The 15,934-nt window shown below is 58.7% G+C and overlaps 1 protein-coding gene across 1 annotated transcript in view; it reads left to right on the top strand.

Moving 5' to 3' along the window:
• Positions 1-352: 352 nt before the first annotated feature.
• MRC2 (mannose receptor C type 2) overlaps positions 353-15,934 on the top strand; it is a 50,781-nt gene continuing 35,199 nt past the window's right edge. Inside the window, 1 exon segment of the mRNA XM_062175518.1 lies at positions 353-467. Within this exon segment, the coding sequence (XP_062031502.1) occupies positions 353-467 (115 nt within the window).

Genomic DNA, 15,934 nt, shown 5'->3' with positions numbered 1-15,934 from the left:
GCAAGGGCGTGCGCGGGGGTCCTCCTCTCCCGCCATCCCCTTCTCTCCCTCCAGCCCGGGCCCCAGCCCCTGGCCGCCCGCGCCTCCTCCCCTTCCCCTCCCACGCTGCCCGCTTCCCTTCCCCTCTGCCCCTCAAACCCTCCTCCCGGGTTCGGCGCTCCTCCCTCCGCCCTCCCTCCGCCCGGCCTGCCTCCTCCCTCCCCCTCCTCCCCTGGAGGCATCACTTCGTCCCGACCCGGAGGAGGACGCGAGCCCCTCGCGGGCGGTCATCACAGCTAGCACCGGGGCTGCCGCCGCGCGCCGCACCCCTGCGCCCTCGGCCCCCGCGCCCGCTGAGCGCCGCACCGCGGCGATGGGGCCCGGCCGGCCGGCCCCCGCACCCTGGCCTCGTCACCTGCTGCGCTGCGTCCTTCTCCTCGGGGGCCTGCACCTCGGCCGCGCCGGGGCCGCCGCCGCCGCCCCCCCGGGTAAGACGCTGCCAACTTGGCCAACTTCGGGGCCGGGCGGGGCAGCGCGCGCGCGCGGGCCTTTCCACTTTTCCCTCCTTCCCCTCCTCCCTAGCAGCCGTGTGCGTGTGCGTGTGCGTGTGTGTGACCGGGTTTTTAAAAAATCGTCTTCGCTCCTCCGCAAGCGGGGGAGGGGGAGGCGCGCGCCTGGAGGGGGAGGACCTGAGTGGAAACAGATGTGGCGGGTGGCGGGCGGCGGGGGAGGGGAGCCGGGACGCGCGCGGCCTCGGAGGAAGCGCGCGCTCGGAGGACCCCCGCCCGGCCCTCAAGGACCACCCGGCGCCAACCCTGCCCTCGGCGGGCACCCGCGGGGCGCGTCCGGGGAAATCGGGGGGCTCAGCGCGAGAGTCTACGGCCGCCCCCCGCCCCGGTGCGCCGCCAGGACGGATGCGTTATTACTGTGTTCGTTCCGTCCCTTCGAAGATTCGCTTTCCCTTCCCGGCTTCTCGAGGGTGTTTATATTTTCTTTTCCACACTGGGTCTTCAAGGACAGCTTGTGGCACGCGGCATCCGCACCGCGTGAGCGGGGAGTTTTGGGGGAGCAGTTTTGTGTGGGCAGCTCTGGCCCCCGGCAAAGAGCAGCTGAAGATGCTTAAATGCAGCCAGCCGACCCTGAAACTGTACCCGGCGTTGCTTTCTCAAGGGGTGACAGCGGAGGGGGAGCACAGGTCCCCTCCCCAAGAAGCAGAGCCCCTGGGGGTGGGGGCATCAAGAGCAAATGCTGGCATGTGCAAGGGGGGCAGTCACCCCGGCGCCAGCGCTGCGCCCAGCTTGGTCCTGCTTTGTGTGGGCTTTGGGGATGGATTGCGCGAAAGGGGACAGTGGGCAGTGCTTGCTGTTTTGTGCAAGGACCAGACAGCCCCCTGGAGAGACTGGGGCCTCCAGGGTGGTCAGGCATCTGCCTGATGGGAACGGTGGGGGCTCGGGGTCTACGGGGTCTACATTCCGTGCGCCGTGAGCCCCTCCTGCCCTCCGGAATTTCGGCCCTCTGGAATTGAGTGTTGGACAAACAGAAGCCCTGCAGAGCCCCGCACCACTGCAGGACAGGCCGGGGGCTGTCTCTTGCCCACTGCACCACTGCACATCTGCCTGGGGAAGCTTGGAGTCTGGCAGGGTGCGAGGGGTGGGGAGCATGGCCCCTGCAGGGGGCTCAGCACATTGGAGAGTCAGGCCCTGGAAGAGAGTCTTGGCCAAAAACGCTGCCTCGCCTCTTCCCCTTCCGCCCTCTTGATGAGGGAGTGGAAGCCTGGAGAGGCCCCAGGCGTCTGCACCTGGCCCTCCCCGCCCTGGAGGGCCCCTCCCGGTGGCACTGCCTTAATCACCCTCTGAGCAAGCTTAGGTCTGGGCCAGGAGACTGTGGGTCAATGGGCTGTTCTCCACAGCAGCACTTGAGCAGGAGGACCAAGTTGTAGCACAATGCTCCTGGCATCTCCCAGCACACAGCTGCCCCCTCTGCCAGTCTGCTCCCCCTGCCACCTTCTGGGCCTCCCTCTGGCCAAGTTCCCCACCGGAAGAGCTCCCATACCTTGTACTGATGCATAAGGTGGGCACTGGGATGAATTCACCAGCGGGCCCCAGGAAGCACCTGTTGGAGGCAGGATCTGGTGCTGCTGGGGCGAACTTACCCCAGGGAGAGGGGACAGCATGGTATGTGGGCAGCTTCCTGGTCCCCGGCAGGGGAGCCCTGTGGGCTGAGAAGCAGGGGTACTGTAGCAAGGTGGGCAGCACCCTCTTGCTGTGTGGTGGCTGATCCATCTCCCTGTGCCTCCGTTGTGCACACCCCAAAGATGGTCACTGGAGGCACCCTTGTTCACTGCTGTGCTGCTGCGTGTTTGGAACATTCAGCCCGGCGCTGAGCCCAGTACTTGGGCGGGGGAGGGGGGGAATAGAAAAGAGTGAAAGCCACGTCCTCAAGGGGGTGAAACAGCAACCCCTGGACTGGGAGGGGAGGGGGGCGCCTGCCATGGCCCAGAGCCCGGGAAGTGCTCTGTGCGTCGTTTTACGTTTAACTCTGCCAATAACGCAACGAGGTGGGTACTGTTGGGCCCATTTTGCAGGTGAGGAAATGCAGGCGAAGGTGGAGTTTGGTCATTTCTGTGCGGTTGGACAGCCCATAACTAAATGGCTGGTGTGGTGGAGGCAGGGAGCCTGCAGGCCCAGGGAGGCAGCAGCAGCGAGGGCGCCCGCAGGAAGGTGGGCTGGGCTCTGCCGGGGATGATCTGGGAGTTTGCTGGGCCCTGGTCGGGAGGAGGCTGAGTGGACAAGGAAACTGGCCAGGTGCCCGGGAGGCCAAAACAAGGAGGTGGCTTGTGGGCTGGCGGGGGGGGGGGGGGTTGGAGCAGAGGAATGGGGTTGCTGGGAGCCCCAGGGGTACGGAGTGAGGAGGCTTTGGGAAATCTTCCTGGACAGGGAGGGAGGCTGTAGATGCTGCTGCTGCTGCTGCCGTGGCCAGGCTCTGCCAGTCACATCCCGTGTGCCCCCGGCCCAACTCCTGGCAGGCCACAGACATGGGGACCATCTTACTCCTGCCTGCTCCCCAAACCTGCTTCCTTGCTGCACCCCATGAGCACTCCAGAGCTGCCAGGCCTGGGGGGGGTACTTCCGGATGCCCGCGTGGTCTGGTTGTCACGGGCAGAAGCCTTCTGGAGACTGTTCCTTTAAATTCCCCCTAATTTAAGCCTTTGAAAGGAGCCCCCTGATGCCCTCTGGGGGCGTGAGGTGCTGACAGCCATGACACGGCCAATGATGTACTGGGCGCTGTGCCCAGCTCCACAGGCAGCGCCGCCATATGCCACGCCCTGTGTGTGCCCCACGCTGGGCACACGGGAGTCCTCAATGGGAGATGCCAGCGAGTGGTGAAGTGACACTGCACCCAGGTGAGGGACAGAGCAGACCCCTCTGGCACCAAGGAAGCACTGCACGGGGAGAGGAAAACGCTGCAGTGTGGGGTCCCCCAGAACGCCAGGCCTTCTCTGACCTCTCCCGTGTCCCCCGGAGAGGACCCTGAGCACAAGGGTGGAGCGCACCCCGCTATGTGTCCCCGTCCCGGTCAATGACGGCTGTCTGGGCACTTGGCTCTCCCACGTCCCAGTGGGTCCAGCAGGCAGGGCCTGAGCCCCATCAGTGTCCTTGGGCTGTGAGGTGCCGCCCCCCAGGGAGGCGTGGGTGAGGCAGCGCTGAGTGAGCAGAGGTGCCCAGGCCGGCACCCCGGCTTCCCGGGGTCAGATTCACATGCTGCTGCCTTCATTGGTCGCTTAGTGGGGTTTCCTGGGCCTGTGCAGTGCTGAGAGCTGGGGTGACCGTGGCCTGTGCCTCTCCACCGCCCACCTCGCTCCGGGCCTTCTCCAGCAGGGGTCCCTGGGCTGGTCTGACCAGAAGTCTGCCTTCAGGACGGGGGAGGGGCCGCTTTCCCATGACGGGGTCCTATAAATCCGGGTGGAGTGGACCGTTGGGGTGGTGACGCAGCTCTTGGCTCTCACCCTGGGCACTGCAAATGCTATTACTCCTCAGCTCTGCCCTGTGTGGGGAAGCCGCAGGCCGGCCAAGGCTGCGCTGTGGCTGGGGAATGCGCACGACGCACACCCCTCCCCGCCGCTGGGCTGGACCCAAGCCCGGTGCTCACCTCCCACCTCCGCCCTGCCCCTGCCCGCAGCTCAGGTGTTGCTGGAGGGCAGCTGTGGAGCATCAGCCGCCACCGCCAGGCCCCTGGGGCCGTGGTGAACAGGACATGGTGGGCTCGGTGCCCTGGGGCCGTGGTGAACAGGACATGGTGGGCTCAGAGCCCCGGGGCCGTGGTGAACAGGACATGGTGGGCTCGGTGCCCTGGGGCCGTGGTGAACAGGACATGGTGGGCTCAGGTCCCAGGAGCCATGGTGAAGAGGACATGGTGGGCTCAGAGCCCCGGGGCCGTGGTGAACAGGACATGGTGGGCTCAGGGCCCCGGGGCCGTGGTGAACAGGACGTGGTGGGCTCGGTGCCCTGGGGCCGTGGTGAACAGGAGGTGGTGGGCTCGGTGCCCTGGGGCTGTGGTGAACAGGACATGGTGGGCTTGGGGCCCCCGGGGCCGTGGTGAACAGGACATGGTGGGCTCGGGGCCCCGGGGCCGTGGTGAACAGGACATGGTGGGCTCGGTGCCCTGGGGCCGTGGTGAACAGGACATGGTGGGCTCAGGGCCCCCAGGGCCGTGGTGAACAGGACATGGTGGGCTCAGGGCCCCCAGGCCATGGTGACAGGCCATGGTGAACAGAACGGGTGGGCTCAGTGCCCTGGGGCCGTGGTGAAGATGACATGGTGGGCTCAGGGCCCCCAGGCCATGGTGACAGGCCATGGTGAACAGGACATGGTGGGCTTGGTGCCCTGGGGCCGTGGTGAACAGGATGTGGTGGGCTCGGTGCCCCCAGGCTGTGGTGAACAGGACATGGTGGGCTTGGTGCCCCCAGGCTATGGTGAACAGGACATGGTGGGCTCGGTGCCCTGGGGCCATGGTGAACAGGACATGGTGGGCTCGGGACCCCCAGGGCTGTGGTGAACAGGACATGGTGGGCTTGGTGCCCCCAGGCTATGGTGAACAGGACATGGTGGGCTCGGTGCCCTGGGGCCGTGGTGAACAGGAGGTGGTGGCTCAGGGCCCCCAGGGCTGTGGTGAACAGGACATGGTGGGCTCGGGACCCCCAGGGCTGTGGTGAACAGGACATGGTGAGCTTGGGGCCCGGGGCCGTGGTGAACAGGAGGTGGTGGCTCAGGGCCCCCAGGGCTGTGGTGAAGAGGACATGGTGGGCTCAGAGCCCCGGGGCCGTAGTGAACAGGAGGTGGTGGGCTCGGTGCCCTGGGGCCATGGTGAACAGGAGGTGGTGGGCTCGGTGCCCTGGGGCCATGGTGAACAGGACATGGTGGGCTCGGGGCCCCCAGGGCTGTGGTGAACAGGACATGGTGGGCTCAGGGCCCTAGGGCCACGGTGAACAGGACATGGTGGGCTCGGGGCCCCCAGGGCTGTGGTGAACAGGACATGGTGGGCTCGGGGCCCGGGGCCGTGGTGAACAGGAGGTGGTGGCTCAGGGCCCCCAGGGCTGTGGTGAAGAGGACATGGTGGGCTAAGAGCCCCGGGGCCGTAGTGAACAGGACATGGTGGGCTCGGGGCCCCCAGGGCCGTGGTGAACAGGAGGTGGTGGGCTCGGTGCCCTGGGGCCGTGGTGAACAGGAGGTGGTGGCTCAGAGCCCCTGGGGCTGTGGTGAAGAGGACACTTGGTGGGCTCGGGGTCCCCGGGGAAGGGTGCAGCCCAGTCCAGGCTTCATTGGCAGTCTGTGTTCGGAAGGAGCCGGGTGCGGCCCCTGCCCTGACAGCGGGGCGGGAGCGCGGGTGTGGCCCGGAATGTTCCTCCTCTCTGGCCTCTGGAGAGGGGACAGGACCCTTGGACCAGGATTAATGTCGCTCACAGCCTGTGTGGCCTCAGACAGAGGCTCAGGATAGGTGTGCCCTTGTAGGGGTGCTGTGAGAACCAGGGCTGCGTGCCTGGCACACCCCGGGGCAAACAGCGGGCAACCATTTCCGTCTTCATTATTGAGACAGCTTGAATGTCAGGGGCCCAGAGACCGTAAATACAGCTCTCAAAGTCCTAACTAGACCGCCCCGTTTCAACGGAAGCAGGTGGAAAGCCATCACTTCGTGGAGACGCCTACAAGGCTCAAAGTAAGCACGCTTCTGATAGAAGCACACTTACATCCTGAAGGGAAAACCCCTCCTCAAGTGCCCCACTCCCTCCACCCTCTCTTGCCCTCTCTGTCGGTAAACTCCCCCGTTTCGCCTTCACTCGGGTGCAGCTGGGACTTGCTGGGACTCTGCACCTGGCAATGCTCACCCGAGCATCAGAGGCACCGCGGGGCGCTTGGGCATGCCGGCCACTCCTCCGGCACCCAGACGCCCTTTGCCTGGGGTCTCGGGGCCGAGCGAGCGGGGCTGCCATTGCTGAGTGCGGCAACCGTCCTGGGGCCTCGCTTTGAGGCCTGGGTGCCACCCATGCTCCGTGGGAAGCACTCGGGCCGCACAGAAGTCAATGTTCAGAGCCCGAGCGCCTCCTGCCCACAGCCACGCAGCCGCGCCGTCGGTGGGTCCTGGGCTCATCTCCCGTCTGCACGCACACCTAACACTTCCGTTACCCAAATAGCTAACTTATTTTCAGCCGTTTGGCAAAGGAGTTTCTGTTTCCACTGCTCCTGGAGGTCCGTCCCCGCCAGGCTGCAGAGCTGCCTCTCTAGACCGCGTTCCGCACTGTGCTGCAAGGAGCGGCTGCGTTCCCACAGACGCGCATGTGGCCCTGTGCTCCAGCCTTGGCCCCTGGGACGCCCTCTTCGTCCCTGGCCTCGGCCGGAGCCGGCGTGCCTGTCAGATTCAGGATCCTGCAGGACCGCTTCAGTGAGTTCTGGACATTTGCAGTGTAGACTTCGAGGTCTCCCATTCTCTGCAAGTCCTTGCACAAGCCACACTGCGCTCCTTCCCGTGAGCCCCTCACACATCCCCAGGCTGCTGCTCGCCCTGCAGCCAGGCTCCCTTAGCCACGCGTCTCGGCACCTGCTCGCACCGCGGCCTCACCTGGCTCCCGTCTGCGGCCTCACCTGCCTGAGCTGCCCTCAGCTGAAGGAGCCTTTCTCTCCAGAGCCCCACACCAGCGATTGATCACTGCCACCCACCCCGGGGGGGTGCACATCCTCTCCCCCTAGCCTAGAAGCACCTCCCAGGCAGGCCATTTTGTCCCTGCACAGGTTGCAACATGGGATTGTGGACACTGTGGCACTTGGCAAGTATTGACTGAAAAGCTAAAAAAAAAAAAAGGGGGGCTGGTGCTGTGGTATATTGGGGAAAGCCACTGCCATATGGCGCCTGTTCAAGTCCCGGCTCCACTTCCGATCCAGCTCTCTGGTATGCCCTGGGAAAGCAGTACAAGATGGCCCAAGTCCTTGGGCCCCTGCACCCACGGGGGAGACCTGGAGGAAGTGCCTGGCTCCTGGCTTCAGGTCAGCTCAGCACTGGCCATTGTGGCCATTTGGATAGTGAATCAGCGAATGGAAGACTACGCTCGCTCGCTCTCTCTCTCTCTCTCTCTCCTTTCTCTTTGCCTTTGCAGCTCTGTAACTCTGCCTTTCAAATAAATACATAAAAAGGGAAGAACAAATGGAAGGCAGACAAGCACAGAAGGACAGCGCAGGAGTTTTAGGTGATGTCCCAGTCGTGAGAGCCGATGGCAGCGAATGAAACAGAAAAGGCCCCACTGGGCTCGGGTGCATCGCACAGCTAGAGGGAAAGTGTTCTAAGAACGTCCTGTGAGACGCGCCGGAAACAGGGCCCTGGGAGAAGGGAGTCTGCCTCCGCGTTCCTGGGACAGCGGGATGACAGCTAGTGTGTTCCTAGCTGAGCACGCGTGAGGCGGTTCCGGTGACAGGTCACCACACAGAGGTCCCCGTGAAGGAAAGAGTTCGCTTTCTGGACATGCCTGAGTAAACGAGTACGAACAGCGAGCCCAGGCTCGGCGGGACTGCGAGGAAATCACTCGGAATTCATTCTCGCGCATCCACGAGGCTTCGCATCCTCGGACCTTGCGATTCCACTTGGAGTTGTTAAGGCATTTAAATCCTGAAGAGGAAGACTAAATGCCGGCACTGTTCCTAGCAGCAAAACGAATTGGAAACTACACAGGGACAGTTTCGTAGTTTTCAGTGGCAACTGGGGCCAGTGGCGGTGCGGGCGGAAGAGGAGGGTCTCGTGACCACAAGGCGGGTTCCTGCCCGGGCCGCACACCCCGGTGACCACTCAGATGCACATGTCCGCTGTCCGCCGCGTAGCCATTCAGTACCTGCCGTCTTTGAGTTGCTGGCTTTCCGGAGCACCAGCGATGTGCCAGGCTTGCTGTCTGGTGAGGGGGCCACTGTGGTGAGCACACTGAGCGTGGTGCCTGCCTTCCAGAGCCTTGTATTTGGAAGGCAAGCCCCCAAAATATACAATGGAAACAGAATCGAATGCACAATGATGTCATTTTTCAGTGCCATGTTTAAGTCTACCAAAAGAAGATGGAAGCGCTACAGTCTCAGCCCAGGAGCAGGACCTTGTCTGAGAGCAGAGGATGGTGGCATCAGAGCAGCCCTGGCACGGAGGAAGGACACCCCCCCCCAGGAGACAGCTCACGGCCGGGCTTGATCTCCACTCCCCACAGGAAGGAGCTCCTGGAACTGCCCGAGATGCCCAACCTCGTTTCTGATGGATCCGAGGCTGTAAGAGCTTGGTGGTTTGGAAAGCGCTTGGAAGCACTGCTTCTAAGAACAAGAACAAAACAACATAGAGGCCAGCGCCGCAGCTCACTAGGCTCATCCTCCACCTGCGGCGCCGGCACCCCGGGTTCTAATCCCGGTTGGGGTGCTAGAGTCTGTCCAGGTCGCTCCTCTTCCAGTCCAGCTCTCTGCTGTGGCCCAGGAAGGCAGTGGAGGATGGCCCAAGTGCTTGGGTCCTGCACCCCATGGGAGACCAGGAGAAGCACCTGGCTCCTGGCTTCAGGTTGGTGCAGCGCCGGCCGTAGCGGCCATTTGTGGGAGGGAACCAACGGAAGGAAGAACTTTCTGTCTGTCTGTCTCTCTCACTATCTAACTCTGCCTGTCAAAAACAAACAAACAAAAAAAAACATAGAGCATGCGCCTTACACATAGACACATAGATGGGTAAGTCATGTAGACGCTGAAATATACAGCCGTAGGGAGTGAACAAGCTTCGGCCAGGTGCAGTGGCATGAGACCCTCCGAGACACACTGCCGAGTGGGGAAAGCAGCTCCAGAGGACTACGTAGGACGAGCTGTGCAGACCAGCGCAGGAGGTGCGAAGTAATAGAGTGAGCACCTGCAACATTGCTCACCTAGAGCCACCAACAGCTGCTGTTTGCTTTGACCTTGCTGTGTGTGTGTGTGTGTGTGTCTGTCTGTCTGTCTGTGTGGTGAAGGTTTGAAAGTCAGTTGCAGACAGGACATTTCATTCCTACATGCCTCACCTTGTATCAACTAAAAGACATTTGTTGACAATAATGCTATAATCACACCCAAGGAATATCATACAATCTTTTTTTAAAAAGATTTATTTTATTTATTTGAAAGACAGAGTTACAGAGAGAGAGAGAGAGAGGTCTTCCATCTGCTAGTTCACTCCCCAGATGGCTGCAACCAATGGAGCTGCACTAATCTGAAGCCAGGAGCTGCTTCTGGGTCTCCCATGTGGGTGCAGGAACCCAAGGACTTGGGCCATCTTCTGCTGCTTTCCCAGGCCACAGCAGAGAGCTGGATTGGAAGTGGAGCAGCCAGGGCTCAAATCAGCGCCCATATGGGATGCCAGCGCTTCAGGCCAGAGCGTTAACCCATTGTGCCACAGTGCCAGCTCCACAGAATCTTTTTTTTTTTTTTTTTAAGATTTATATATTTGAAAAGCAGAGTTACAGAGGGAGAGGGAGCAATATTTCATCTGCTGGTTCACTCTCCAAATGGCCACAAGAGCTGGACTGGGCCAGGGCAAAGCCAGGAACCAGGAACTCCGTCTGGGTTCCCTATGTATGTGGCAGGGACCACCTTCCACTGTCTTCCCAGGGCGTTAGCAGGGAGCTGGCTGGGAAGCAGAGCTGGGATGGCGCCATCACAGCGGGGCTCAGCCACAGCGCCAGCCCACACTCGTTTTTTCTGACATGCAATCCATGTTTGGATTTCTTCACTGTCCCATATCATGTCTTTTATTGCCGTCTTTAAGTCCAGGGTTCAATTAAGTGTCGCGTCTGCCATCTCCTTTCATCCGAAAGAGTTGCTTGGCTTTTTCTGGTTTCACGCAGTGCAGTTTGAGGACACGATCCGAGTTTGTCTCATTCCTACCCATCCCTGGACTCACAGCAGATGTGTTTGGGAAGAGGACCGCGTGGTGTGTCCTCCCCCTGTGTCGGGTCCTGTGAAAGTCCCCTCATTCCTGATGCCGACCATGGTCCCATGGTTCAGCTGGTGCCTGCTACCTCACTGCACCGAGAGCTGCCTTTCCCTCCTGTGTCCAGTGGGCCATCTAAATAATTTAAACTGTTCTTGAAAAGCGACAACCGGAAGACAGCCACATGTGCACCAACAATAGGTAAACACCAGGTTAACTGTGGTCTCATCACACAACGGAGGGTCGTACAGTCTACACCCACCTGCAACAGACTGTGTGAACTTACATACACTGCGCCGGACGCAGTGAAGTGGTACCTATGACCTCATTTGTGTCCAGTGCCATTTGTAGTCAGAATGATCCCCTGAGTGGGAAAGTGACCTCTGCGGGCGGGGTCCCAAGTAAAATGCAAAAAGAGCAAACAGGGAAGAGATACTTTAATGACCGTGGCACGAGGTTCAAGTAAGCCAATGAGGAAAACACAGGAACCTGTAATATTTTTAAGGCACTTAAGATCGGAATAGGTAAGACAATGACAATGGACAGAGCACAAAGAAAGGAATGCCATTGTCTAATAAGCCCACGCAGAATGGTTAAAATCTCTAGCAATAAAAGGCAGTGTACTTGGTGAACAGCAGGAATCCGTGTGCAGCTTTGAACCCAGAGCTGTAATCACACCAAGGAATATCACACAATCTTTTTTCAAAAAAAAAAAAAAAAAAGATTTCTATATGTGAAAGGTAGAGCTATAGCGAGAGGGCGAGAGACATTTTATTTTAAGTTAACATTCGTGAGAGAGGAACAGGGATGGCAACCGTGAACGGGACCTTCCTTGTTGGGTCCTAAAAAGGTGTTGAGAAATCAGGAGAAGCGGCTGAAGGCTGGGGGACGAGAAGCAACTCGGGGGCCCCAGGCAGACACTGGTCTGTCAGTCCGGCTGCAGTGGCGGTGGTGGCTGTCGTGTGAGTGATCTTTGTGGCTGTCTCAGGCAAAGCACGAGGAGGTTCTGGGGGAAAGACAGTGAGATGTGGCTCCTTTGAAGATCTTAAGATCCCCTGTGTCTCCCTTCCCTCCATCTTACTTATTCTTGGAAACCTAACAGTAATCTATGCGGTAAAGGTTACCGGTGACCCTGCCCCCAGCACGACAGCTGTTTCTCTTAGTCACTGTCCCTGCAGGAGTCTGTGTTTAAGAGCTTTGTCATCGGAGGACACCGGACCCTTGCCCACAGCACAGGGCACCGTCCCTAGTCCAGCACAGGTAATGCACATGGATTGTCTGCTGTAGGCTGGGCACTTGGGAGATGAGCAGATTTTGTAATTCAGTTTACAGGTAAGAAAACAGCCCAGACCACAGGCTGTTCAGATTGGGAGAATGGGGGGTGGGAACCTGGACTTCCAGCCGTGACCGCCCAGAAGCCAGGACCTCCTGCCAGGCCTGCGTCCACTGCTCCCTCCCAGCCGCTCAGTGTGTGACCTTATGTTCCCTTTAGGGCTGCCTTTGATGTTTGCTTCTGCAGAGCCAGAATGTGGTGGGAGATCTGCCCTGACCTCCCAGAAATCCCCCACCTTGCCCTGACACACCCTCCTCTTCTCCTTGCATGGTGGAGGGCTCTGCAGGTTCAAAGACAGAAGCAAATGCTGGCCTCCGGGGGAACGGGGTGTGGGGGTGGGCGAGGGCTCCGCATCTGCACTGTGGGTTTATTTTTGTTTTAATTCTTCTGAAGAGCAGATTACACACTCAAGGCCTTGGCCTTGTTTGCTCTTACCATTCCTTCTTACCCGAATCGCAGCATCTGCAGAGCCTGGTTCCCAGGCTCACTGCCCCAATCCCGGCAGAACAGCACAAGGATTCTTCAAAAAAATGTGCAGCCAAATGGAATTAAAAGATAATACAGGGGGCAGGTGTGTGGCAAAGAGTCTTGGGACGCCTACATGCATATCAGAGTGCCAGGGTTCGAGTCCCGGCTCCGCTGTGGTTTCAGCATCCTACTAATGTCAACCCCGAGAGGTAGCATTGGTGGCTCCAGTGGTTGGGTCTTTGCCATCAACGTGGGAGACCCGGGTGGAATTCCAGGCTCCTGGCTTCAGCCTGGCTCAGCCCTGGCTCTTGGTGGGCATTTGAGGAGTGAACTAGCAGATGGAAGATATTCTCTCTCCTTCTCTCTCTTTTTCTTTCTGCTTTTCAAATAAAATTAATTTGCTAAGTACAAAAAAAGATGATATGCATTCCCCTTGACCTTTTAGATGGCTCCGTACACCTATGACCTTCCCTTACTGAGCGCGTCCCAAGCGCAGGGCACCGTTCAGCCTTCGCTGAGAAATTGTGAGATTCAGCATTTGTGTCTTCCCAGTCCAGGCTTGCAGAAGTGAGACAGCAGCCCTGGGACCCAGGGTCTGAGCACGGATTTGCACTTGGGTGGGTCCAGACTCCAGAATGACCAACACGGCGTTGCGCTTTCAACTGAGCACCTGTGATTCCATTTTCCTCCTTGCTCAGCCACCAGTTAGCCTTCTTTTTCACGAATTTGCTGTGAATTCTCTGCATTACTGGTAGGAATGGAGAACAGAGAGTCACTGTGGGAAATGTTTGCATGGTTCCTGATCAAGCTAACTGCACCCTTACCAGGTGTCCCCACAGTGTTGAAGACATGGGTCCACCCACCTGTGCCTGGGTGCCGACAGCAGCCACACTCGGAAGCCACCAGCATAGCCTGCAGCAGGTGGATGGATAAAACCAGTTTTGGTGGAGCCAGGCATTAAAAAGACACAAGCTATCAAGCCACGAGAAGATACAGAGGAAACTTTTTTACTTTTTTTTTTTTTTAATTAAAAGATTTATTTAGGCTGGCACCATGGCTCAATAGGCTAATCCTCTGCCTGTGGCGCCGGCACCCTGGGTTCTAATCCCGGTCAGGGCGCCGGATTCTATCCCGGTTGCCCCTCTTCCAGGCCAGCTCTCTGCTATGGCCCGGGAAGGCAGTGGAGGATGGCCCAAGTCCTTGGGCTCTGCACCCCATGGGAAACCAGGAGAAGCACCTGGCTCCTGGCTTCGGATCAGCGCGGTGCGCCGGCTGCAGCGGCCATTGGAGGGTGAACCAACGGTAAAGGAAGACCTTTCTCCCTGTCTCTCTCTCTCACTGTCCACTCTTCCTGTCAAAAAATTTTTTATTTATTTGAAAGGCAGAGTTACAGAGAGAGAGAGAGACAGAGAGAGACAGAGAGCAATCTTCCATCCACAGGGTCACTCCCCCAAATGGCAGCAACAGCGGGGGCTGGCCAGGCTGAAGCCAGGAACCTGGAACTCCATCTGGGTCTCCCACATGGGTGCAGGAGCCCAAGCACTTGGCATCTCCCTCTGCTTCCCCAGGCGCATTAGCAGGGAGCTGGATGGGAAGTGGAGCAGCAGGGACTCACATGGGATGTTGGCATCATGGGCGGCAGCTTAACCTGCTGCCCCACAATGCTGGCTCTCTACTTGTCATTACAGAATGCCACATTTGCTTCTAGAATCAAGTCAGTCATCCTTAATGCTACTGTCAGAAGGTCAGGGACTGGCCAGTGAGTAGAGCAGCAGCTCAGGAGGAAACGCACCGTGACTCCTGGGTGACTTGGCCGCGTCTTTCAGAAATGTCTCCTGAGAGGTTGCAGGGCCGCAGAACACACAGTGATTACACTCCGCCCCATTTCTTTCCTAGGATGTCAAATAGGCATAGCCCTGTGGTCATTCTCTTGAATTATATTTTATTGATTGTTTAAAAAAGACAGAGGGATACAAGGAGAGGGAGAGTTAGAGAATCTCGCATCCACTCCCCAGTTCACTCCCCAGATGGCTGCAACAGCCAGAGCTAGGCCAGGAGCCAAGAACTCCATCTGGGTCTCCCACATGGGTGCAGGGGCCCAAGCACGTAGGCTTTCACTCGCTGCTTTCCCAGGAGCATTAGCACAGCAGCCAGTATGGGATGCTTAACCTGCTGTGCCACAGTGCCCTCGTATTTATCTGAACAGCAGACAGACAGATCTTCCAGCGGCTGGTTCACTCCCCAGCAGCAGCTGGGGCTGGGCTGGGCCAGAGCCAGGACCAGAGAACTCAACCTGGGTTTCCCACATGGGTGGCAGGGACCCAAGCACTGAGCGGTTTCTCTGCTGCCTGCGAGGGTGTGCTTTCCCAGGAAGCTGGAATCAGAAGCAGAGCCAGGACTTGGACCTAGACGGTCCTGCACGAATGCAGACATCTTGACCACTGTGCCACACACCTGACCTTGGCCATTCTCCATGGAGACCAGGGTACACAAGAATATTTCAACACCCTGACCAAAGCAGTGATGCAAGCATAATAACACACATATGTGGCCGCCCCCATTCCACCTCAGTGCGTGTGTGTGGGAGGATGCAAAAGGGCTGGGCAGAGACTGGCAGTTGGTGAGCCCATCGCCCTTCCAGGCGGGCAGACGTCCCCACCCCCCACCCCGTGATTGGCACATTGGCACTGGGTTGTCAGGCTTCCCCATGTAGCCAAGAGCAGCTGGAAATCCACATGTGTACGTGCGTTCTCCGGAGTTTCAAGTGTTGGTTCACTTTCTTTCACACAATGGAGGCTGAACACAGCTTGACTATGGGCTCTCAGTTTTGAATACCTGGAGTCAGTGCGCCTGGCTGCCTCGCCCAGCCCTTCCCCTTGTTACCGTGTCATCAAGGTCTCTTAATCTCACAGTTCTTCAATGCCTTGGTTTCGCATCTGTCACATGGAGAAGAGAATTCTGTCTGCTTCTGAGGGTTGCTGCTCCCATGGCCTGGGAAGCTCCGGGACCCAGTGCTCGGTGCCCAGCTCATGGCACTGCCTCCTTCCATAAATGCGGGGTGAGCGCCCTTGTCTGGGCCAGTTCTGGTCCGTGCCAGCTGCACTGCTGTATTTGTCAGCAGTCTCCCAGTTCATCCTCAATACTGGACAATGTGTGTTCGGCCTACATGAGCAGATCCGGGCATGGTACCGTTCAGAACATGAGCAGCTTTTAGACCTAACGAAGAGGCAAGGTTCTGGCTGTTTGCTTGTCCTTGGGCCGATCTATTTGTTTTCAGTTTCCACATTCTGGCAGGAGAGGGGAAGGGTCTGTCTGCCAAGGGCCATTGGCTATATATAGATATAGATACATAAAACACAGTCGCAGGCTGTACACAATGATCAGCTTAAACAGCCGTCTGCCGTGGGGTTACTGGATTTCAGGTCCTGCTTGTTCCACCCGGCCAGGATGGCAAGGTGACTTCTAGGATCCCTCGGTTCACATTCATGCTGTCACTCAGCACGCACGGTGCCGCCCACCGGCCGTGCTGGGCTTCGCCAGGGACCAGGCCTGCCCTCTCTCTGCAGGCTCCTGGCCAGTGAGGATCTTTCCTGCTGATTCGTGGAAAAGTCCTTCCTTTTTTTTTTTTCTTCTGTTATTAGAAAGATTATTACAGAGCAGTTGTAATATTGAATTTGATATTTCAAACCTTAATTT

This window comes from Lepus europaeus, chromosome 18 (assembly GCF_033115175.1).
Source record: "Lepus europaeus isolate LE1 chromosome 18, mLepTim1.pri, whole genome shotgun sequence".
Lineage (NCBI taxonomy): Eukaryota > Metazoa > Chordata > Mammalia > Lagomorpha > Leporidae > Lepus > Lepus europaeus.
The sequence above is the reverse complement of the archived record's forward strand: the minus strand, read 5'-3'. Positions and strand labels throughout refer to the sequence as shown.